This window comes from Tetrao urogallus (genome assembly GCF_951394365.1).
Source record: "Tetrao urogallus genome assembly, chromosome: 2".
NCBI lineage: Eukaryota > Metazoa > Chordata > Aves > Galliformes > Phasianidae > Tetrao > Tetrao urogallus.
The window spans coordinates 24,961,514-24,987,292 of record NC_136814.1 but is presented as its reverse complement, the minus strand read 5'-3'; the positions used below and the strand labels follow the sequence as shown (position 1 = coordinate 24,987,292).

At 37.4% G+C, this 25,779-nt stretch overlaps 2 protein-coding genes across 2 annotated transcripts in view; one reads left to right on the top strand and one right to left on the bottom strand.

Moving 5' to 3' along the window:
- Positions 1-11,165, bottom strand: part of CAMKMT (calmodulin-lysine N-methyltransferase) — a gene marked incomplete at both ends in the record, with an annotated part of 191,540 nt that extends 180,375 nt beyond the window's left edge. Inside the window, 2 exons of the mRNA XM_079550239.1 lie at positions 6,955-7,121; positions 11,067-11,165. Coding sequence (XP_079406365.1) covers positions 6,955-7,121; positions 11,067-11,165 — 266 coding nt within the window. The remainder of the gene's footprint in view (positions 1-6,954; positions 7,122-11,066) is intronic.
- Positions 11,166-12,546: 1,381 nt separating this feature from the next.
- PREPL (prolyl endopeptidase like) overlaps positions 12,547-25,779 on the top strand; it is a gene marked incomplete at both ends in the record, with an annotated part of 31,517 nt that continues 18,284 nt past the window's right edge. Inside the window, 13 exon segments of the mRNA XM_079550712.1 lie at positions 12,547-12,747; positions 13,775-13,972; positions 14,479-14,545; positions 15,091-15,294; positions 16,216-16,339; positions 18,526-18,742; positions 19,728-19,913; positions 21,364-21,567; positions 22,286-22,461; positions 23,828-24,044; positions 24,177-24,326; positions 25,100-25,226; positions 25,630-25,712. Of these exon segments, the coding sequence (XP_079406838.1) occupies positions 12,547-12,747; positions 13,775-13,972; positions 14,479-14,545; positions 15,091-15,294; positions 16,216-16,339; positions 18,526-18,742; positions 19,728-19,913; positions 21,364-21,567; positions 22,286-22,461; positions 23,828-24,044; positions 24,177-24,326; positions 25,100-25,226; positions 25,630-25,712 (2,154 nt within the window).

Here is a 25,779-nt window from a genome sequence, read left to right as displayed (position 1 = left end):
TCATAGTCCATAAATAAAAGAGATTTATCATTTAAAAAAAAACCTCCAAGTTCAGCAAACAGAGGAAAGGATGAACAATTTAGCACTGTAGTACCAATATTTTTAACAGAACACTATGAAGAAAGAAAAATAGATGTGGAATGTCCTGGGCTAAAAAACAATTTGTATCTCCAGGGTCAAAAGACAAAAAGCAAAATGGAAAACTGATACAATAATAGCACTGTCCTTAAGTTACCACCAAACCAAATTTCAGGCTGTTTCTAAAATAATGATTTTAAACTGGAGATGAAATTACATCTGCTTTACAAGTAAGGTAAGATTCCATGATGGATGTCTGCCCACTTCTGTTGTTTCCAAGGTTATCCCGAATTTTTGAAGATATTCTATTAAAATATATATGTATATATTTTTTTTTAATTAAGAAATGAGTTTCACCTACAGTTACTCTTTTTATATAGCTTTTGTTAAGGATCAGTTTTTCCTCTGATGACAGTTTTCTATGATTTAAATCAATACACACCCAAATTTCAAACATATTCTAGCATTTCATACTCAATACCCAAAAGGTTGTGACATTCAAGTACAAACACAACACACCCTAAATTTTGCTGTCTTAGCCAGTGGTGGCATTTTGCATTGAATACAGAGCCTCTTTCTCTCATTTGCTTTCTGGGTACCTTTTTCTTGCTTTTACAAATACCATTCACGGCAAGCACATATGTGACCCACAATTAAATGATGAGAAAGATACAGCTTTGCAATAAAGGACATCCTCCTCCTTCTCTATTCCAGTTCACACTCATCCTGAAATTGGTCAGGGTTTAACATCTGCTTCCTTTAGTCTGATCAGCTCATGAAACCTTCACTGAACAAAAGCAAAGAGCAAACTCAACCACCTAGAATGAGAGGAGTAGCCATTATCTCAAGAGTCACCCAGATAGCAAAGCCACTCTTATTCTGGAAATGACATCTCAGATTTTACACATATTGCCATTACGGACAAATGTAAGGCTACTCCAAGTCAGTAACAAGTCCATCACAAATGGAACTCGTAGACTAAAAGTTCCATTTATCTGTAAACACAGATATTCCCTAAACCTGAAGCCTGCCATCAATATCACACTATACACTATCACACACAATATAATTCCTAAAACACAGCATTTCTAACTTGAGATCCACAGCTCTACACTGCTTTACCCCAGCAGTTCTGTAAGTGTTGCTCCTTCTCGGCCTCACTCCATCAGCTGATCTTCCATTACCTAGCTCAGGAAAAAAAAAAAAAGTGATGCAATACACATCACACCCTATTTCTATAAATGCTTTTTATATTAGCAGCTTTCAACACTATTTTGAAGAAGCTGCCCATGAAGCATTTGTAAAAAAATCACATGCACTGTATTCTGAAAGTCAAGAAAAGAAATCACAGGAGTTGGTAGTTAAATCTCAATCCCAAATGAATTCTCACAGGCATCCCAAGTATAGGAAACCATTAGTATTGAGTATATGAGTACTAGAATACACTACAGATGTCGCCCAGTGCAAGCAAAAATAGTTCAGAGCTACAATTGCTGAGATCAACATAGAAAGTACTTCATATGAGCATTAGTAAGCAACATGCACAGAGGATTTCAGCTCAGCATGGTTAACCTGATCTATGGCATTCTTATTACAAGTCTTCAAGGTACGGCATGCAAAAAATTTATATGGCTGAGGCAGTAAGTTACAGGAGGCAAAATTCAGAACAATAGATCAATTTAATTAACATTTCTCCTGATACAAAGCAAAAATCCTTACTTTCAACTGTGAACAATGAACTTTGGATGTATAAAGTCATATAGGGAAAGGGACATAAGTATTAAAATATAATAATATTTCTTCCTCTTCAGTTCAGGAAGAGTTGTAGGCAGTAAACTGAAGATAATAATTCAGTAGCTCCTCTATTAAGGCATGCTTTCCATCAATCATTATGAAACTAAACTAAGTTCCATTTCTTGCTTTATATTACTCTTCAACAGAATGAGGAAAGCAATACCATACTTAAAGAAAATGACAAAAATTAAGTTAAGCTATATGTATATAGTGCTTTGGAGTAGGTAGGAGAAACAACACATCACCATGTGTTATTAACCTAGATACAAAAGAAAGCTAAGTATTTGAGGAAAATGCAAGACAGAATAAGAGTAAGACAGCTGCTGCTAAGGGGACTTTAAAACAAAGACTGCAGGGTGTCACCATCAGTTGTCACATCAGTCTAATGAGAACCTCAGAATTATCTATAAGCTTTGTTATCTGATCACAGAATCACAAGGTTGGAAAGGAACTACAATATCATCCAGTCCAACCGTTCTCCCATCATCATTACTACCACAGCTAGAGAACCATATCTCACAGCACCTCATCCAGATAGATTAGATGCTTTTTCTGGGACAGAATATAGGAAAACAAAACAAACTTCTCTTTCACTTCAGTTTAAGATCTCAGCTTAATACAGTAAGAAATCAAAACAACAGCTTTTTTTAATCTACAAATTCTTCTTATAGGCTCTCTTGGACAATATGATGCAAACATTTTAGTTCAGTGCTGCCAAATAACTTCTTAGCTTTTTCCTCAATTCCTTCCTCCTGAGCCTAATATTTATGCTTCCAAATTCATATGCTGTCTCTTAGCATTCAATAATTTGAATAAGCAAGATTGTTACATCTTCACAAACTAGCCACAATACATAAGCAATATTCCTTCACATCTGCTTTCTTTCAATTCATGTCTAGACCTAAAAAAATAATAATTAAAAAAAAAAAATCCCCTAACCATTAGAATTTCAAAATGCTATTAGCAGAAATACCCTACAGGAATATCCAGTGGAATTCAATCCTAAACCATATTCTAACATTTCACCTGCCATGAACAAATAACAAGTCTCTCATTTCTAACCAAAAGTCTAGAATAATCTCATAATTTCTTCCATATTTTTGCTATACTCAGAATAAAGGCACAACACTTTGCAAAGAACACTTTACACTCTCTACAAAGATTTAAACATACCTGCTGGCATTCTTCTTTTCAGTTCAGCATTTCAGTATTTGAAACACCAAATTACTGATCAGTGGAAGATACTTTACCACAAAAATAACTTGCTTTCCCCTCTAACTGCTTAAAATGAGCCTACAGTTTTAAACTAAATCTATATCCTGAAAACGTAATGACATTGATGACTCATTTTTTAAGCTTCAATTAAAAAAAGAAACAAAATAATTTTCATGTTTAAAAGACAGGCAGCATTGCCACAGGGAGATACTACATCGTTATGATCTCAGATGACTTCCAGAGGCCTCCACAGCTCTGTGATCCTGTGCAATTCCATGCATGTAGCCACCCAACACATAACATTAAGACAAGGATGTAGTGTGTAGATGCAACAAAGATATTACCGATCCAAACAAGTCTCACTTACTCAGCAGAGGTTCTGAATCACAGGACAGGACATTTTTTTTAGCAGTGAAAAATAGCGTCAAAATGAAAAGTGCTCCTCAGATACTCCTTTCATACCCCAAAACTATTGTGAAGTATTTTAGTACTAAGAATACCTAAACCTTAAAAAACCACTTTCCACCAGATGCTGTAAATCTACATTTCATTAAACAACAATCTCCAGTATGCTTAACAGGCCATTTGGATTTTTTTTTTTTTTTTAAAGTGCAATTTGCCTTACATGAGGTTCTCCTGGCTTCCTGTTTTGAAAGATTTCTTATGAAAAAATAATTCTAAAATAAATGACTGACAGAAAAGCACTGCATAGGCTTTTCCCCCCCAAAATGGAAACCCAGCCTGAATTTGGCTAGAAAAATGGCAGCTAATAAAAACAAGTCGCTTTGAGAAAATCAGAAAGTCACATACACAACTGGTAGCTCCTATTGAAGCTTTTATTTGCCTAACCAACTAGTCCCCTGGTCCCTGTAGAACAGTAATTCCAGCTAGGTCATAGCATGTCTGAATACACAATTTGATCTGTTTTGATAGCCCTTGAACTGATACAGGTTGACCTTTAGACTTTTTGCCAAAAGCCACTATCAACCTTATGAACTTTCTAAAGTATCTAGTCTTGTCAAGACATTAGTTGACAACACTTCCAACATACAACATAAGCAGTGAGCTATCCCAAAAAGATGTTAATACATAAGGAAAACATATGGATGAAAATTCAAAAGCACTTTTTGTCAGAGAAAGATGTAGCTATGAAAAGTCCCTCCTACTAGAGCACACAGTTCTAATTTACCTGGAAGATGTTCTTATTGCTAGCAATATGTTAATAACGTGTTGCTGTATCTAGTTCAAACTGTTTCTATTAATGAAAATGATAAATAACATTTTGCCAACAGGAGAAGAAAAATGAAAGAAAGACTTAAGTTTAAGACATGCTCAGTTCTCAAAAAAATCAAGAAAGCTAACTCCAAGACCTATCTTCTAGACACACAAGTTTCAGCAAGAACTGTTAATGTGCTGTGTATGCTGAGTTGCTAAGTTTACCACCCTAAAATACTGCTTCTGAAAAAGTAGGAAAGAAAATTTGACACAGACATAATAAACTGGATTTTAGTGCATCTATTTATACTTCGACAAAGCACACAGCGAAGGAAAAAAAGGAGAAATTCTTCACCAACCTTCGATATTTTGAAATAGTAAATACATGCTGTCTATTGTTACTGGTTCAACAAAGAAATGCAAAAGTACATAATTTCTGATCATTGTTCTTAAATGATCACCCTGATTACCATTTACAGCAATCATCAAGCATTCTCTAGGAGAAAAAAAAAAAAAAAAAAAAAAAAGCGGGGGAAAAAGAAATCCTCACCAGGAGACAGTTTTCCATCACTTTCAATACATATTTTTTGAATTCAAATGGGAGCTTGCTCCAGCACAGAAACTATTTGTGAAACTATTTAGAAACTATTTCCTATTGGCAAAACTCACAAAAGATAAAAATAAAATGCCTGTGCTCAGTAATGTAGTATACCATGATGGACAATAATTAAGCCACACATTAAGAAATATGACCATGATCTAATAATTCGAGCTGCGTCTCACTATCAACGAAGTTACCCTTAGCCAAAAATAAATAAATAAATAAATAAATAAATGACATGGTGTAACACGATAGAAAGTACAGCAATGACAGCAGAGTAGCAAAGTCCTAAACTTCAGCAAGCAAGGACCTGTTCAAATGCAACAGCTATAGGCACACAAACAAAAGAATCTGCTTACCTTTGGAAGGCCTCGGGTACACAGGAATCTCCACTGAGATACCTTTGCCTCCACTGCCAACCCTTAAACAAGGTCTGAGATGAGGTGGATCCTGGCTCCACCCCTTCCAGCACTCAGGTGCATTGCATGCACCTGAGCTCCTCTGGGTTGGCCCTGTCTTCCCACCAGGTGTTCAATCACTGCTTCAAGCTGTGACTTAGCATTTCCACTACACGTGGGAAGTGATGGAAACAGAAGAGCTCAAACACCACGTGACAGCGAGATCAGCCCAACATCTGATTCGCTTTGACAGTGCCAGCACAGCTGAACTTTAACTTGTGTCATACCTTAAAATTCTTCTAAATAGTCAATCAAGTAAGTGACACCAAGTGCTGCAAATCACAGTAGTCAACAAAGGAGGCTGAATGAAGAAGTAAAAAACAGCAGTCTAAAGGACTTGCTCAGCCAAAATTCTATCAAATATTTCCTACTGTCAGTGTGCTTCTGAAGACATACAACCAGGGAGCACAGACACTGCATAAAGAGATTAGGTACACTGTGAAAACCTGGTAGAATCCCTTGCATTATTCAACAGCTCACTGGAAAAGTCCATATGCAAAACCATCCATACTTCCATCATAGTTAGGCAGAATTTTCAAATTGAAAGGTTATCTTCTGAAAACCTTTACTTTCCGTAAGCTTAAGCATGGAAAAAAAAAAAAAAAAAAAAAAAAAAAAGCAACATTAAAGCTTTGTAAAGCCTTAAATAATTTCATACATGTCTTTACACTTTGCTGCCGATTTAAGACAATCCGCATGCAGTTGCTTTGTTTGCTTTGAATGTTTTTGTTTATAACTTTGTAAAAATGTCAGAGTTAAGGGTGGTCATTTGTTTTTGTTAGATCTTAGTTTCTGAGACTGACTCTTACTGATGGTCCTACTTAAACAAGAAGTGTATTACAAAATTTCCGTGAGTCAGACTCTCCAGATTTTACATTTTGCACAGAACACAAAGTCCGACGCACTCAGCAGGCTTAATGAGAGGCTGTAGAACAAGTTTTGATTCAGAGATGCTTAAGTTACTGTTGCAGTGATACCTGTTGAGGCAAAACCAAGTTACAGGTATGCATAAAACCGTGAAAAAATCAAGAAAGAAAAAACACAGTAATGAATGGACAGAGCTATAAAGCTTTATGTTTTGTTACTGAGAATTTACTAACAATTCTTTCAGACTGTATTCTTTGTCTTTTTTTTTTTATCTACTCTGATATAAAACTTATTCTTCCATTAGAAATTAACCCTTTCTGTACGAACAGGAATTCTTATATTCTCGTGAATAATAATATCACGTCACCAAAAATTTTGATTAAAATTACAAATAAATTTCTTCAGTTTTTACCTCCTTTTTAACATCATGAGAATGCCAAAACAGAAAGCCACTGTAAGTACTTAACAAATGCTTGTCTTTGCATTCTGTTATAAGTACAATCATCAGTATATATTTCAAACTCAGGCACTTAACTGAGAGGTACTGAAAAGAAAATCTAAGCAAACACCACCACCACAGACAACCTGCTTTCTGTAATGAACAACTACAGATAACATCTAACAATTTATTTGTAAACTACATCCTATTTATACAGAACACTGCAAGAATGAAAATAAATTTTATACTCTGTGCAATATCTCAGGAAGTACTTAAATGATGATTACCTTATGGACACACTATACTCAGGATAAAAGATGCTTTTATACTGAACCCAGATCCCAGTTTCCTCTTCAGTATTCTGGCCATCTACTGAAAAGAGATTGAACGACGTGAATCTTCTCACAGACACTTGTTGGAGATGCACATCTTTCAAGTGCTTTTTCTTCAGAACCTTTGAAATGAAGAATAAATTAAACATTAAGAAAAAAACTTTTCAAGAAAAGAACAAATACAGGCTTCTTTAACTATAAGACAAGAATGGCATCAACCATAACAGCTACGTTGCTAGCTAATAGCTATGAATAACTAGTCCAAGCATGTCAAGCCTGAGAAAAATATTCACTATAGGAGTCAAGAGAATGGATTACGAATGTATTATGTCTCAAGAACTCTAAAGCAAATGTACTGTGTTCCCAAATAAAGTTGCTTTTTAAACTGTGCCTCCAGCAAACCCATGCCAGAACTAGATAGGCAGATTGAGTTCTCTCCTGCTCTTGAATCACCACAACAGAAGTCTGACAGACCAAGCAGGGCTTTCACCATGCAATTTCGGTCCCACTCACTGTCCCTGTGAATGAAATGAGAAAGCACAGACGTCTTCCATGGAATTTAATTGACAGCCTCAAACCATGATCCTCAGGTGCCCTAGTGCTATGTTTTTGCCAGGTAAACCACTTACTACCTCAGAAGTCTGCTGTGACACTTTTGCACAGCTGCTGACAAATTTGCCACCTGTAACAGTCTCCAGACTTTGAGATACTACAACTACAAATCCCATATCATTGGCCAACCTTTCCATAAGCCTCAAATACATTGACAGCACCAAATCCAGCACTAAGAAGCCAAAGAATTCAAAGCAATAGCATAGGTAGAGAACGTGGCCACTTACATTTTTTGTGGTAGCTACAAGAATTAAAATATTTGCTTAGGAAAGGGACAACGCAAGCCCACTGTCCTGCATAGCATGCTGCACTCAACCCTGCTATCCAGGAGTGTGTTACCAACTCCTCCATATGGGAAAGCCTGTGCCCAGCTTGTTCAAGCTGTACCACCATGACAAAGACAACTAGCATTTTCATGCCACACATAAAGGGTAATTCTTCAGGTCAGCGATGTGGAAGGAGAAGAGATGTCCTGGATGTAAGTTCTTTCTTTTAACAATGGACAAAAAAATGTAAATAATCACCACAACAGTTTTCAAATCAAGGTGCATAAGCACTCCACAATGATGAAAAAATGGAGCAGAAAATAAACTCATCACTAGAGATGAATAGAGCTGCATGAGATAGCTCTATTGAGTAGGAGCACACTGCAATTTTCATGTTTTTGCCAACTAGAGCTAAATCTGAAGTCAAACAAGAAGCAGCTCTCCAGAAATGGAAGCTTTGCATACTGAATGCGTACAAGAAAATAACGGGTCAGTGATTTTTGCTGCACCCAACCTTTGTCGACCGTGCTTTAACTGGAAATGCACTCAGATCCAGCAGCCTTACAATTTGGTGCCATGACCTATTATTTTGTAGAATACTTGGAAGTACTACATACAGGAGCAGAACAATTGTATTTGCTATGCTGTTAGTTTCTAATAGCAGGTCTGATGCATCAGGCTTATTGCTTTTGGATCTTTTTTTCATCAGCAGGGCTCAGCATATGAAAGGCACAGGCATTCTTATCAAAATATTAAAAATGGCCGTGTGCTGTCCACGCCATTTCTTCTACTCATGTTATACATGAGAAAAATACAAACACAAAGAAAATCACAAAACTATCAAAAAGGGAGAACTGAATTAAAAGACAACCAGAATATAATATAATAGCAGTATATCTTGAAATGAAACACCTTGACAACTAAAGAAATCCACCAAGACCTAATTTTTAGAAAAGAATGTTGTTTGGAGGCTTTCTTAAAGCAAAAGCAAGACATTACTAACAGGAAAAAAAAAAAATCCAGCAATGACATTTTTCTATTTTGTTGTTGTTACTGCTGTTGTTTTCTACAGAGATATCTTCTACCTACTCTGTAAAATATATTCTCTAGATTAGTAGAAAATCTAATGAGTATTTGAGCACTCAAAAGAACATTTTTCTCTCAGCCTCAAACTAGAATTATGAGGTCCAATATTAGAAAATTATAACAGCAGGTCAAATCTTTTAAAAACCTAAATATAACTGAGAAAGCAGAGCACAAGGGAAGAATATGTTGCATTATTTATATTTAACTCTGCATTTTCACATTAGGATCAAAGTATTTTTTCTTAGTCAGCTCTTAAAAGCATCACAATTTTTGTTACAGTCTACAAAAACAGCCTGCTGCTCTGCATAATCCACCACCACCAAAAAAAAAAAAAGAAAAAAGAAAAAAAAGAAAAACCAAAAAAACAAACAACAGAATGTGACAAATCTACTTAAACTTCTAATTCTATTTCAAAAACTTTGAAAAATGGTCCTCTGTAATTTCATGGTGCCCTTTCAGTGAACTTGAATCTTCCAAATTTCCTGAATGCTGCCATTCTAAATGGGTATCTGCCAGGGACCTATAAAACCAGCAGGATGGATGTATCTCCAGGTTTTTGCAATGTATGTGGGCTTCAGCTCAGCACTAGTCCTGAAGATGCTAGGTGCATCTGTACCAACATCCCCACTGCTGAAGGACAACTCAGTCACTGCAGAGAAACTTAACTCAGAGGCAGGAATGAGCTCAAATACCATCTGCAAGCTTCAGACTCAAAAGAAATCAAACCCAATAACCCCGCAGATTTGTTCAAGTAATCCACTGCTGCTTACTTCATTGTAAGAGCTCTGGTCTACTTGCTTGTTTTGAACCTACATAGTCCAGTGGACATACAGTACTTCCAAAAGACAATAAACAAACAAACAAACAAACAAACAAATAAATAAAAGCAAGAGCTATCTGCTAACAGCCTCCTGGACAACACTCTCAGACATACTATCTGATTTTTGGGTGGTCCTGTGTGGAGACAGGAGATGGACTTGATCCTTATCAGTCCTTTCCAATTGGGAGTATTCTATGATTTTACGTAACATCCAGAGGAGGGCCACAAAAATGATCCAAGGGATGGAACACCTCTCTACAAGGACAGGCTGAGAGAGCTGGGGCTGATCAGCCTGGAGAAGTGAAGGCTCCAGGGAGATTCATGAGTGGCATTTCAGTATCTAAAGGGGAGCCATAAGAAAGAATGGGACAGACTTTTTAGCAGGGTCTGTTGTTAGGACATACGAAAACAGTTTCAAACTAAAAGAGGAGGGATTTAGAGTATAAGGTTCTTTACTTCTTCCTTAGGCAGAAGAGAGGCAGTGAGGCACAGGAATACATTGAGAGGTGGTAGATGTTCCATCCCTGGAGACACTCAGGGTCAGGCTGGGGGAGCTCTGAGCAATGTGATGTAGCTGTAGGTGTCCCTGTTTATTACAGGGGAGTTGAACTAGGTAGCCTTTAAGGATCCCTTCCAACACAAACTATTCAATGATTCTGTGTCATAATCAAAACATGAAAAACAAAACAAAACAAAAAAAAAAAACACCATCCATCATTTGTAATCAAAAGACAAGACATTAAAAAAGAAAAAAGCCAGTCTGCCTTCTGTTTCAGATCCTGGATTTCCACAGATCTCAATTAAGGTCCCTTGGTATTTTATCACTCAGTATGTTAAGAACACATTAATGCTCCCTATAGAGACAATTACTTGAAGTTCGCTAGATTTCTTGTACCTGATTGTTTATAGCCTGGCCGCACCAAAAGCCAAATTCAGAGCTGGTGCAGTGCAAACTCCGCTCAGACGTATGGCACTGATTTGGTCTTTACACGCAAAAGTTTTGTCCTAACAGCTACAGCATAATCTGGAACCATTCCATCCCTACACAAGAGCAGTAGCTAATGCATGTGCTCCTCCTTCTTACAAATTGTTTCATTACCCAACAGCTCCATTCTGCCGCAAACAATTTACAAACTCGAGACTAACAGACACATGGAAAAAGCCCAGGAGCTGAGCGCAGCGAACACCCGCACCCCTCCCTCACGAATGGAAGCCGTTCCCTGCGAGCCCCGCTCCGCCCGCCGCCCCGCCACGAGCCCTTCCCGCCCGCGGGCTCCCCCTACCTGTCCGAGCAGCCGCCAGCGGGCTCTCGCCGCTCCCGCACCGCTCTCTCCATACCTGCCCGCGGCGGGGCGGCGCGGGGAGCCGGCAGCGTCGGCCATGCGGGAACGCCTGGGGTTGAGGAAACGAGAGAGCGCGGAGCTAGGAGCGGCGGCCCTGCGGTGTTGGGACCGGCCGGGCTAAGGCTTGGGAGAGAGGAAGCGGGGGGCCATCTTTGTTAATGGCAGCAGCACGTTGCCTGAGGGCGCGGCGCATCTGCTGTACTGCGCGCGGCTCTGTAGGGGTGAGGGCGCGCCTCAAAACGGGGCTTCCTCGGGTTCCGAACCCCGCAGTGTGAAACGCGAGTGACTAAAGCAAGCGGCATGCAGAGACTGACGACAGCCGTGCTCGACCGCAGCGACTGGCTGAAGCTCCCCGCCGCCATCTTTGCTACGGGCAGTGCCGTCGGGAAACCGGAGCGGCTCGAGCCCGCTGCCATCTTAGCCCGGCCGGAGGAAGAGCCGCCCGGCCCGGGCACGGCTGTGCTGCCGCGGTGAGGGATGGAGCTGGCGGGGTGGGGCCGGCTTTTCTGGCCTTCGGCGGGAGGGTGAGAGGGAACGGGGCTGAGGACTGTGGAACACATGGGGTGTCCTCCCTTCCGGAGTTACAGGCGCAGTGGGGTTTGTTTCTTTGCCGATAAGCAGCCCTCCTGAAAGTGATTCTGTTGTTACAACGAGCTTTTAAAGCAGAAAAGAACCAGCTTCCCGAAAGCAGCATTTAGTCAGATGCATAGTTACATCTTTCTTGCTCTTCGCTGATAATTTCAGCAGAGCTAAACTTCTAGCTGCCGGGACCCATGTGTTGGAGCAACATAGAATCGCCTTAGTTGGAAAGAACCCTTAAAGACCACCTAGTCCAACTGCCCTGCACTGAACAGGGGCACCTAGAGCTGGATCAGGTTGCTAAGAGCCCCCCAACCTTGGATGTCTCCAAAGATGGGACATCCATCACCTCTCTGCACAGCCTGTTCCAGTGCCTCACTGCCCTTACTGTAAAAAACTTCTTCCTTATGTCCTCTTTTAGTTTGAAACCGTTTCCCTGTGTCCTGTCACAACAGACCCTGCCAAAGGGTCTGTCCCATTCTTGCTTATAACCCTCCTTTAAGTACTGGCAGACTGCTGTTGTATCTTGTGCCTTCTCTTCCTCAAGTTGAGCAGCCCCAGCTTTCTCAGCCTGTCCTTGTAGGGAAGGTGTCCTATCCCTTGGATCATTTTTGTGGCCCGCCTCTGGACACTCTTGGAGGCAGGTTAACATGCAAGCTCAATCTATCAACCTATCACTTGGTAAAACCTTCAGTTTTACTGCTCTCATTTACCTAATGATCTTCGAAAGATGAAGCTTTATCTTCAGATTATGTTATGTATATTTCACTTAGTGCAAGTGATCAGGAGCTTGGGATGTTCATAAATTTCAGGTTGACTGTCAAGACTGGATTTGGATATCATGTGTTGGACTGCAAAATCTTTTGTCCGAGGGCTGAGCTTCAGTGTTAAATACTATCCTAAGGATAACTATCTTCCAGCACTATGTCTTTGTAGTACAATAAAACCGAACAAATGCCACATCCTCAACTGGTCAAGAAGTTCATGCAACAGCACTGTGCCACCTGGAAGAATCCTGTCATGGAGGTTATTTTCCTGCAAGGTATGCAGTTTATGTATAGGCAATGTCAACAACTGTCTTGATGCATCTGTTAAGGAAGCCAACTCTGGTTTTCAGAAGTCAAAGGAATATGTTCTTCCTAAAGGGCTTAAACCAGGAGAATAAAGGCTAGGGCTTCTGTTATGTTCAAGGATGCATATTTTTGTTCAAATTCCCTATACTGTGTTGATGTCAGTCTGCATTTTTGTTGCTTTTTCTGCTGTAATAATTTGTAAAAAACAACAAAGGGGGAAAAAAGTATTTTCTGGAAAGATTCAGAGTGTCAGGAGAAAACATCAGGGCTCGAGAGAGAGAGAAGTCATCCAGCTATCCTAAGATGAACTGGCTCAAAAAAACTTGGCCTTTGGTGTATTTTATCTTAGACATTTTCAGATGGATGTGGAGTTGTTCAAAAACTGTTTCAAGCTGAGGTGTTTCTTCAAAGATGACCAAAAGATCAAATCCAAAATGTTTGTTGAAACCCTCTTATTTCTAGCCATCACATAGCAGTTGCTATGCCTGTGCCACAAATGTAGATAAATGTTTCAAGGAAAGTAGCTGAGGTCTTGATGTATGAGAAACTGTGGCTGCACTGGCCGTCTGTAACAGGATTACAAACGCTGGGCTACAGCACTGGTTGCAGGAGTCAATCATGTGGTCTTTGCCTGTTTGTTTTGGAGCAAATGTTCACATTGTCACCGAGATTCTCGACTATCCTCCCAAGTCTTTCTAGATGACTGCTTTTTTCTCAGGTGTACTGTAACTTCTCCAAATGAAAGGGAATTATCATGAGCTTCCTAAGTGTCCTGTGAAACCTCCCAAAGACTAAATGCTAAGGGAGATTATACATGTACTTGAAAGAGACTTTTAAAGTATTTTTAAATATCCAAAAGCCATATTCATACTCTTGTAGTAACACAAAGCTGATTTGTCAGTTTGTAGCTCAGGAAATGTCATTGTCTCAGTACATTCACACTGGGGTATAGAATGCTGGTTTGTAGCCATTGTGTTTTTTTTCCTTATTCAATAGGAGGGGACAAAAACCCATTTTAAAAGGAAAAAAATCACATCCATAACAGCATCAGAGCTTTTGTACAAAGATCTTCTGAAATCAGAGCAGGAAAACTGGAATAAAATTTCAAGAAGTTATAAAGCTATGACAAAAAGAATAAAGGAAAAAATAGAAGAACTGCACAACAAGTATACACTCCATTTGGAAAGCCCAAGGGTGAGTGACAAAAAATACAAACTTTTTTTTTGTCACTGAATATGAAGAACAAGCAGCAAAGCCATTCCTGTTATAAAGTTCTGTTTCATTATTTTGTTGTGGTAATTTCAAGTGTTGAAGTTTTCAATAATTGTGGATAGCAACAACACAAATTAAGAATAGCTCATACCTATTAGATAGTATATTTGACCTTAATTTCACCATAGACAGAAACAAACGAAGATCACACAATCCTCTGCTAACTGATGAAAAATAAGACTACAAGGAGCAAGTGCAGGTGATCTGAGCCATTCACTAAATTTAGAGCATGTATAGACAGCTTAAGTACCCTAACTTTAAAATAACCTTTCTGATGCATGTAATTCCTTCTTCCCCCTATTCAGCATTAAATATGTGCTGTATTCTATCATTTACATACTGTTCTGCTGGACAGAACACTGAATATCGGGATTCTAAGGAGATAATCTACAGCTTAAATGGAAAAATGTTTGTTTTGCATTGAGCAGATAAGATTTGGAGGAAACGTTTACTTTGAGGAGAATGGTGACATATTTTGTTCAAAAGCAGATGATGGTAAGGGATTTCTCTTCTTAACTTGTTACAACTGTTTAAAATGCTGTGCATACATAATTAGTACACTTTTTTACATTAAAGCATATTTGCTGTTTAAGTTTTTTTATAACGTTATTTAACAATAGATGAGTAATTCCACAATCCTGAATCTGAAAACATGGGGTGAAAAGAGTAACGGAATGGCATATTCTGAAACTGAGGTAAGTTTCTGGAAAGGAACTGAGAATCAACCTCTCAGAGCCCCAACTTAAAATGCTAAAAAAGGTCAAGTATCTCAAGAGATTATAAAGAAAACATAAACTAAACAAAAAATACCCAAAAGCTACACTTTAAAATTTAGAGCATTGACCAGATGCTATTGTATCTGTAATTTTATTTTTACACAGTGCTTGTGTAGATATCTCATGAAAGAAATCCTTGGTTTCAGTACTAAGTGTACTTATTAAATACTAGTATAAAAAAATACTGTTCATTTTGACACACCTCAGTTACAGGTTTTTTTTTTTTTTTTTTTTTTTTTTTTTACGCTTGTTAAAATGCAACAGATAAAGGAAATGTTCGCATTTTATTCAGCACTGAAGATATGGGCTTTTCTGGTACCTTTATTAAACGGATCAGGGTTTCACCAGATGAGAGGTACCTGGCTATCAGCTTAAAAAGTGAAAATTCTGAAGAGGCAACCTGTGTTATTATGAAACTCGGTGATGTTCCCATCGTGGAAGAAGTAATTCCAAATGTTTTTAGTTTTGGTAAGTTGTTTATAAATATCCTATGGGTCACACCAACTTCCAGTACAACACTGCTTTTAGCCTACAAATAATGGTGATAGTACTTAGAAAAAAAAAAAAAAAACAAGTTTTTTTTTTCCAGTTTAGATCCTCATAGCTGTTGAACAGTTTCTTATTTGAGAGATGTGTTCTCCTACACTGTAAAATTACAAGTTATTTGATACGAATGAGTGACTCCTTTCATGATACAAGTTTTCCCTTATTATAAAAGCAAGCATTTGTATGTTTGAACACTTTTGCCCATAATTCTTCTTATTGAATTCAACATACTTCTTTAAAAATTTACTGACATAACTATTTGCAATATGAGGATCTTTTTATGGGAAGCTGTAGGTAATATACCTCTGCAGCTTCAACTGAAGTCACTGATAGCTGTAAGCACTCTTCTGAGAAGTATAAAAGTGCTCAGTACAGGATGTGATCATAAAATTCAGAACTTAACGAAAACAATCACAACTTCAGTCAATTCTTCCAGCACAGATAATGGGGTTTTACATTCCTGTTACAAATACATAGAATTAAACCTAAACAAATGGCAATTTTTAATAGCATATTAAAGAAGAGAGCAAAAATAGTGCAGTAGAGCACATCCAGTGTTCCACATATTATACTGCTAGATGTCATCGAGGATACATAGTTTAGTAAGCAGTTTGCCTCAGCAGGACAAGAATTTACAACACTGGGAAAAAATGCCTAGTTAAAAGCATTAAGGAAAGCTAGAACTTAATGCCATGTTTGCACAGTAGAAGCTTGCAATGTCTGCAATGTCTGTACAATCGCTTGTGATTTCAACACAGTGTCCAATGTTCACTGAGCTCCATTTTCTCTCAGTAATAGTGTTTACACTGTTCCAAGTTTTATATACATTTCTTTTCATTTTAGAATGGGCTACAAATGATGTTCTGTATTACACAAGTCAGAAGAACCTTAAATGCCAGAATGTGTTCATGACCACTTTCACTAATGAGAAATATACTAAGTTGGTTTACACAGAACAAGATGCAAGGTAATATTCATCTAAAACACAATAAGTCTTTAACATATTCTGTAGTATTCAATATGTAGACTCTAAGTGGTTTTGAAACAAATTCTTCCATATCACATTTCAGAAGGTAGAAGGCATTTTTAAGTTCTGTTCTGCTGTCTGGGAATGTATTTTCCTCTCCTCTTGATATGTGATCAGCAGCGATTTAACTTTTCTCTGTTACCTCACGAGTTCAGCTGAGTTTATAAATGCCAAGGTCAGACTCAGGTCAGGGTGTCCTTTAATGAACGCGTGACAGTTTCATACAGAGTAAACCAGACTGTGGGTTTCATTTTGTTTTCTCTGCTATTGATGTCTGATACAACTTTTTAAAAAACATTGAAGTTCAGGCTAATCCTTGCTCTGGGTAATGGATGAGCAAAATCATCACAGCATTCACAGAGAGAGGACTATTGTTGACTGAATACCCTCTCAATAACCTTTCTTTAAGCAGTGGTTTAGGAGGGCAAGAAGGCTCTTGCTGAACTGAGAGCAGAACTGGTTTTTAAACCACGTAGCACTAAAATGATAGATCTGTACAGCATGCCATAAATATTTGTGATTATTCTTACTTCAAGTTACATACTCAATATAGAAATACCCTTTATACATTCATCTAATAAATGAAAAAAAAGTCTGCAGATGAGATGGAGTAGATAAGATCTGTATGTTCTATCTGCACTGGATACATACTTTTGTAAAATCAAACTGCACTGACCTGACGTGTCCCCACAGGGAAACTGTTGGCATAATTCTGAAGGTCATAGTCATTACAGTTAATCTACTAGAAACTTACTCTAAAGGTTCATATGCTAGTGCAGCTCATGATTGAACACAGTTGTTCGTAGGAGATGGCAAGAGATTCTTTTTCATTGCCATAGAGAAGTTGTTCTACATACCACCAACTCTTTTACTTGCAGTCAAATTTTTTTTAGAAGCTGAAGATATCTTGACTTCCTTAAAAAAAAAAAAAAAAAAAAAAAAAAAAAAAAAAAAAAAAAAGCTACAAGGAAAAAAAAAAGTGATATGAAGGTCAGAGTCCTTGGGGAGAAGTGTAACCTGCATTTCAGCTTGACTCTCTTAGAGGTAAGGTCAACAGAGCCAAACTGTTAGAATCTATACTGAATGCAGTGGCGCACACTTGCTGAATTTAGATGGATTAGAGGCAGAAAACTGATTACTTGTGGACTTTAGGAGGACACAGACAGTGGGAGTTCTAAAAATGTCAAGATGCTGCAATTAGACAAAACAATTGTACCAAAAAACTGGAATTCCTACACCTGCAAATAATTAAAGGCAGTGAAAAATGCTATCCAAGGCTTCCTTTCTTTCACCAGTCAAATATTTTCAAGTCTAGAAGGTTCATTATTGCTGTCAGTGCAGAATACATTACTCAACCCTGCAATTTCTTTTAAAGACAACTAGTTTTAAAGATTCAAAATGGCACAGAAACTCCTATGCCCAAAGATTTGACATATCAATTAATTAGCATGACTCATTTAGAAACTTGAAACTGACTTACAGCCTGAACTCGTTCAATATTAGCATCCAGACACTGCTGAACATTTTCTGTTCCTACATTTTAGAAGCATTTAAAATCAATACAGTTCCAGAAACAGTTCCCATTTTCCAACTTTGCAACTTTGTCACTTCAACACTGTCCATCCTGTCTTATAAAGGCCTGTGTTCTTTGTTTTTTTTTTCCTTTAAGCTTTTCTTTATTTTCTTACATCAGTAGCACTTGGGCTTTTTAATTATTTACCCTTACAGTATAATAGCTCCTACTTTTTTATTGCAGTTTCCACATGTTACTCATTAATTTTATTAACTTCAATTATTCTTCAGATTTTTTTTTTAAATAGGGCTACTATCTCAAAAAAAAAAAAAATCTGTTTTGCATGAATTTTAAAGCCCATGTACATCTAACACCCTTCAATCTGAATGATTCAAAAATCTGGATACATTTGGACAACAACTGAACAATTTTCCTTGCAGAGTTCAGGTTCCATACCCAAAACTGTGGGTTTTTGAATGCTGGGATAAATGTAGCAAAAGTGGGTTTGGGAATCAAGTAGTCTGAAATCTCTCCAGCCTACTTACAGGCTCGCTGTTTCTTACATTGTAATTGGAAGCCCATGATTCTGAATTAACTGTGTTATTTCTTTCAGATTTTTTGTGGACATACACTGCACAAAAGATAGACGTTTCCTCACTATCAATAGCAACAGCAAGACAACCTCAGAAGTTTGGCTGATTGACTGCAGACATCCTTTTAAGTTACCTGTTCTTGTGCAAGCCCGAACAAAAGGGGTCATTTATCACATTGAGCACAGAAACAATGAGTTATATATTCTTACTTCATATGGAGAACCTGCAGAATATAAGGTAATCTTAAGCAATAATAAGAGTCATAGGATTTATTCAGACGCTTGTTGCAGACCACAGAAATAGTAAAGCTAGATTTTAATTCTGTGCTTCACAGCTTACTGAAATAATTTAAGAGAATTACACAGAGTTGCATGGATTTAAAGACTGAGAGTAGTATGTGGAGTCTTGCCTACAGCATGCTGATTTGACTCAGCTTCTTTGGAAAAGCACACTCACTTCTTGGCGTAAACAGCCCCATTTCCCCTTTATTATAATTTGATTTCAGTCTATATAACCAAACAGCTCGCAATTCTACCAGACACAGTAAAGGCATCTGATATTTGAAATGACTTTTGCAAATAACTTTAGATACAAATTTTTCCATAAATTTGTTTCTCTCAGCATTGGTTTTTCTAATCGCATTCAGACATTTTCAGAGGCAGCCTTACTTTGACAGCTAAAAGTACGCCACTTACTGGGATACAGAAAATGCCTTACTGCTCAGTTGAGAGCATCTTGTCCTGCATGTAGTGCTGAGCATCAGATATGGAAAGATGACCTACTCTCAACATGGTATACATCTAACTTGCTCTTGTGTACTAAATCAAGAATGTACATTGCAGTCACTCAAATGTCACAATCTTTTATTTTCTAAACATTTCCCTACCCCTAAGGAAAAAAGAATAAAGTACATTCAGCTTGCTTTGATCCAACCTTCCAGTTATGCTGCTTCTAAAACCCAACTTAGTTGTCTTAAAGGAACACAATACAATTGCAAATAGAGTTGTAACATCTAATTGCCATCTGTAACACAGATCTCTCTTGCTATCAATACGTAGGCAGTTACTGAATTGTTCTCCTATTTGCCCAAGTAAAGGGAATTTAAAGCCTTCCAGTTTCAGTCATCAATAATCTTTTGTAATTAAAATGGCGAGTGACATCACCTGTACGACTGTACCTCTAACTTATAACTCTCACTTTATCTTGTATTTTGTTCTTGTAGTTGATGAAGGCTTCAGTAGCTTCCACTGGCATGGAGAACTGGCAGTTAGTTTATGCACTGGAAGAGAAAACCAAGCTAATAGACTTGGAGATGTTCCGTGATCACTGTATCATGTTCCTGCAGAAAGGTGGCTGTCTGTACTTAAACGTGATTGCTTTTGTTTCACATTCAGTTCAATCAATACAGGTATGTTTTAGCTTGGCTCAAGCAACGTGCTTTTTCCAGCACTATTTCTTTTTAATGTAGCATTACAAAATAAAAGATAAATTACAAAACTAGAAGTGGTTTGGAAACTAATAGTGACAAAAACATCATTATGATTAATTATATTACCTGTGGATGTTCTTCACAATTTCACACATGCTGGCTTATTGTAGCAGTTATGAAGTTAAAGAGCAGCTATAGTACAAGTCCATTCTTTCCTCAACTTGCTACCATCAAACTCTTTGCAATACAGTTGATTTCTAATGTAAAATAAGCCTTGATTCCCCAAACACTGTATTTTTATCGGGCTGATTTTGTGGTTACATTCATCAGCCAATGCAAGGAAATAAGCATAGCCCTCCCTGAGATTAAAGGCTAGAACATCCAAAATACAAATATGGTCACTGACCTAAAAGAAATGGGAAAACCTAGTACTGCAGTACAATCTCTGTCAAGTATTCCTTCATTTCTCTAGATGTTGCAAAATACTTGTGGAATACAAATAAAGGGTCTCCATTCAAAACCACAGCTTCTAGAGATCATTTAGCTGAAATATTTAACTGATTTGTTTGCCTGAGAAGTACTATCTGAAGAACTTGCAAGTTTATTCCAACAAGCTTCCAAGGCTGCATTCTGTAAAACTGCTACAGAGAAAAGGTTTTCAGCAAAGTACATTGTATGGTCTCTGAAACCTTCCATTTTTCAAAATAGTTTTAGTTTATTTATTCAGAGAGAGTCTGCAGTTACTCTGGAGAACTTTGACTTTAGTGCCATTTCAGAAATCTCTCACAAACTAACTCGAGCGAGCAAGCAATGGCCTGGCAGAGGGTTTGACTATGTTCCTGCTGCTCACAAAGAATGAATCTTGATTTCTTTTATTCTTAGTGAAGTTAAAAATCTTAAATATAATAGCAGTAAGTGTCTGAGGGTAAATGTGCCAGGAAAAGGTTTTGTTCTTCACAATGGCTGGCACTAAGAACAAAGTTAAGAGGCAGGGGTTTTTGGTGGCTTAGCATTACTGAGCTAACTCACAGCAAAAGCATAACAACTGACATGGACTTGGCTGTGCAACATGTTCAAGCAGGAGTGGAAATCAGAGGGGAAATGGGATCTAAAAATTAAAAACAGCGCAGAATCATTTCAAATGTTTTATTTAAAAAAAATCTGTACAAACGCCCATTTTAAACTGGATTCTAATTTAGATTTATTTTTCTGTTTTATCTCATTATTGAATTTTATCCAATAGCCTCAAGTGAAAAGTTTACCACTTTCTGACCGTTCTATTATTGAATGTAAAAGAAATACAGCTTGTGCTACATCCAAGCTGCAGATAATTAGCTTGCTATTCAAAATCTTTTCCTCTGAAGAACAAGCTAGGCAGAACTTATAGAAGCAGTGTAAAGGTCTCACTTGAAACGCTCTGTTTTCTCAGCTACCTACATGGGCCTGTGCCTTTGAATTGGAATCTCATCCTGAACACACCAGCAGCACTTGCTATTTTCAGCTCACCTCCCCAGCACACCCCCCAAGGCGTTTTGCATATTCATTTAAAGAAAATAATCTCATTGAACAAGCTGCAGAAGAGGTACCAATTATTATGAATTGTCACACTACACGTTTACTAGCTAAAAGCAAGGTAAGATTTTTCAGTCCTTTTCCCATTCCCTTTATTCTTCCCTTCCTCCCCACCCATTTGTAGAAAATGCATTTGGCAGGGAATAGAGATTAAAAATGTAAAAGAGCAGTTGGTGCTGTACTTACCAGTGGGCGTTTTCTCCAGTGCTATAGAGGAGAAAAAGAAAGTCGTGATGAGATTTTTTTCATTGATCTGGGCATGCTAGAGAAGATAACAGTCAAGAAGCTCAGCACAGCATAACTCAGACTCACTAAAAGATGTATGGTATCCTGGTATCTATGATAAATGAGAAAAATGTCAGCTGCTGAGAAGGACACCCCACAACCATCTATACAGCACAGATCAAGAAAAGAAAGTTTTAACAGCCTGAGTTTAAAAAAATGGTGATGTTAATAAAGAGTTTGTGCTGCAGTAAGTGGTAAACTATTTTGTTAATAATAGATATTCTCTGCGTTAAAGGGAGAAGGAAGACTTGGGTGCTTTGGTGGTTTAAAAACTCCTCAGGTGTTGCACTTAAATGAATTTTATACTCTGCATCTATAAGCCTACACAGCAGAGGTTCAGTCTCTTGCTTTATTTTTCAAGAGTGCTTTGTACAATCTAAGTGAAAAAAAATTACTGTAATCAAAAAAACACATTTTAAAATAAATAATTGAAGTTTTCATTGCCATGTGTCATTGAGATTTCTGAAATGTCTGAAATACTCCTTCATTTCCAGGATGAAACTTTGGTGCCAATTACAGTTTTTCATAATACGAATTCTAAAGAGCTACACAGGAAGCCACTTCTAGTTCATGTATATGGAGCTTATGGCATAGATTTGAACATGAGCTTTAGAGAAGAGAAGCTGATGTTAATTGAAGAGGGCTGGATATTAGCATATTGCCATGTTAGGTAAGTCAAATATAAAATGGAATTAATATTTTCATTTGTGGGATATTCTGATATTTGTTGATCTACAGCTGAAGAGGTACAGAAATGTTCCTTCCTCCCTTCTCCCTCTCCCCCCCCTCATTTAGTTCTAATTCATGTTTTTCACTTCCACCTCTTTTTAGAATTCTCAAAAATCCTTTTTAAAACAAAAAATAAATTTTCCTCTGGGAAAAATAATCTACTTTTAATTCCATGTACTGTGTTCATGTTCTTATGTCAACAGTGTGATTATGTATTAAGTTTTAATCTTTTGAAGTCTCATTATTTTTCACCTCTTCTTTGCTCAAAAAAACCCCCAAACCCGTTCAAATGTTCAAAGTGTTCAAATGGCAGTGATAAGCTACCACCTGCTTTCCTGAGGGCACTGTGTACTAATGCTAAGTCTGTGCCTTCTGAAAACCATTTGCCTTTCTACAGCTAAACATTTAACCTGCCTCTGTATTTTTCTACTTACTAAATCCTGTCCCCAGTTTAGCTACAAACCCATTAGTTTCATAAAAACAGGTCATACAACAGACTATATTGGAGGCACAATTCAGTGGACAAGGGAAGATTGTCACTTTAGGAATAGAGGAGCATTGTTTGAAATACCAGTTCCAAAACAAATTCAACATACAAATATATAGAGTCTGCTAATAAAATGGCAAGCATTGTGCAGTTCTTCCATCTTTGCAAATGTCTTATGATGCAAATCAATCCTAAACAGTATCAATGAAAAATTTTGGCAGAATAATCTTTTGATTGATTTTAAACTTAAACCTGGAATAAAGACATTTTAGGTGGATTAGAACAAGAATTGTGGTTGTATGGAAAAGGATACAAGTAAATTTAGTATTGAAGTTTTATAAACAGTAAAAAATACTACATTTCCTCTCATCTTTGAAGTCAAACTAGAAAAAATGAACCTTATTGGCAGTCTCAAATCTTATGCTGCACAAAAGAATTTGAGCATCTTGGCAGAGCTGAGAAATAGTCTTTTAATGTTAATAATAAATCTGGCAATAGTGATATAAAAATGGAAGATGTTTCAGTTACCGTTTTCATAGTTTCCCACAAAAAGTTTGTATCAGTGTTTGATTTTGTATTGACTACTCTGACACTGCTGATAGCATTTTCACCAGTCATCGTGTGAGGACTTTTTTTTGTTTGTACATAGTGTGTTTTAGCTGCAAGGGGAGGAGTGGGTAAAGACAGGAAGAAAGGGAAGTTAACTGGAAAGACAAAGTGTGATTTAGCAATTCTGTGGCTGCTGCTGTCTTTTATTATGTGAAGATTTACTTGCAACATTTTCCAAACAGACTCCAACTTGAACTGTTTTAAATTCCAGGGGTGGAGGAGAGCTAGGCCTCAGGTGGCACAAAGATGGATGTCAGCAGAACAAACTCAAAGGTCTCCATGACCTTAAGGCTTGCATCATGCTGCTGCATGAACTAGGATTTTCTCAGCCAAAATATACAGCACTAACAGCTGCCAGTGCTGGAGGAGTTCTTGCGGGAGCCATTTGCAACAGTGATCCAGAACTTATCAGAGCCATGGTTTTACAGGTGAGCCGCTGCAGATCCTTCATTATAGCATTTAGCTGTATTCTGTTTTGGTTTTGCTTTTTACCAGTTTCAGAAACTGAAACGTTCCAATTCAAAATTTCCCTTATTTTTTTTCCTTTTAATAATTTTAAGGCACCTTTTGTAGATGTTCTGAATACAATGATGAAAACTCATCTCCCACTGTCAATTGAAGAACAAGAAGAATGGGGAAATCCGTTAGCAGATGAAAAATGTATGAAGTACATCAAAAACTACTGTCCTTATCACAATATTAAGCCACAGGTAAAACTACTGTAGTATTCCACACAGGAAGGGTAGTAAGATATAGTGCTTCATAGGAAAATAATTGTAAAAAAAAAAAAAGATAACTTAAAAAATATAAATCTATTTTACTCTTTCATTGCTTTACAATCCAACATTTTAAAACTTTGCTGCTGCTTTGTGTTAACTTCATGTTAAAATCATTAACACAATCAGTAACTATTTCAGTATTTCCTTTGTTTTACTGGCTTATCCAGACTTCACTGCAGCAGGAAGATGGCACTTTGCACTGATTAAACACAGTGAAATGGAAAAGAAGCTCTATGGCTTTGATACTGTTATCTCAGATGAAAGCTTTAGTTGAAGAATGTTAGCTGTGTTTCATAGCTAATAGATCTTACCATATTAAAAATACTCTTGCATATAAAAATTGCAAAAGTAAATCTCAACTACTGCTCTGTTAAAGATGTACCATTCCATGATTATTACTCCTTTTTTGTGTAATCATCAGCATGCAGACATTTCACACCTTTAGCAGTAGGGAGAGGATGGTTTTTGATTACCTTTTGCAAGTGGATGATCCTCTAATATTAATTTGTCATTTTTAAGATCAAAATGCTTTTTTCAGCTAGTGATACAAGATGCTTTTTCAAGACAGAGTAATTATGTAATAGATTCATTTTAGATAAACCATAAGTAGTACAATTCCTGGATATATAGAGAAAAATGTACTTATTCATTTCAATAGATCATCAGTTGTCAAGTATCTAACTGGTTTTGGTTTTTAATTTCAGTGCTATCCTTCAGTTTTTATCACAGCATATGAAAATGATCAACGAGTGCCACTAACAGGAATTCTGCGGTATGTTCAGAAACTTAGGAAGGCTACACTAGATCATGCCAGCAGAACAGGAAAGGAAGGTAAAATAAGAATATCACAGCTCTATGGACTTGACTAAAGCAGACTAGCCGTGTAATTAAATACTAGAGATTGACTCTTCCTTAAATGCTTCGTTTGTTCAGTACAATCCAGGAGCCCTCTTTTGCTCAGAATGAGCATGATTACCTTTGAGAATGATGAGAATGATTACCTTTCCAAAGAAAGAACACATTGGATACATGAACCATTTAAAATCCTCAGTTAATAGAAATACAAATAGTTTATCCAGCAAGACCCTCCATGATTATTATTACTTTTTTTTAAGAAACATCAGAATATGTTTTTAGAAGGTAGAATAATTATCTATCCCTAAACAACTTGCACTGCCCACTTACCTTTCTTTGTTCATTCAATGTCAAGTGATCAGTAGTTTCTTTGTTCCAGGAAACTGGATCCCTAATATCATCTTAGACATCCAGGCAAGTGGCAGTCATTGTGACTCATCCTGGGAGGATTCACTGACTGAGGTATGTTCCCTTCACTGTACACTTGCACAGCACTGTGGGGAGGTATCCCTCAGCTGATACTTAAACC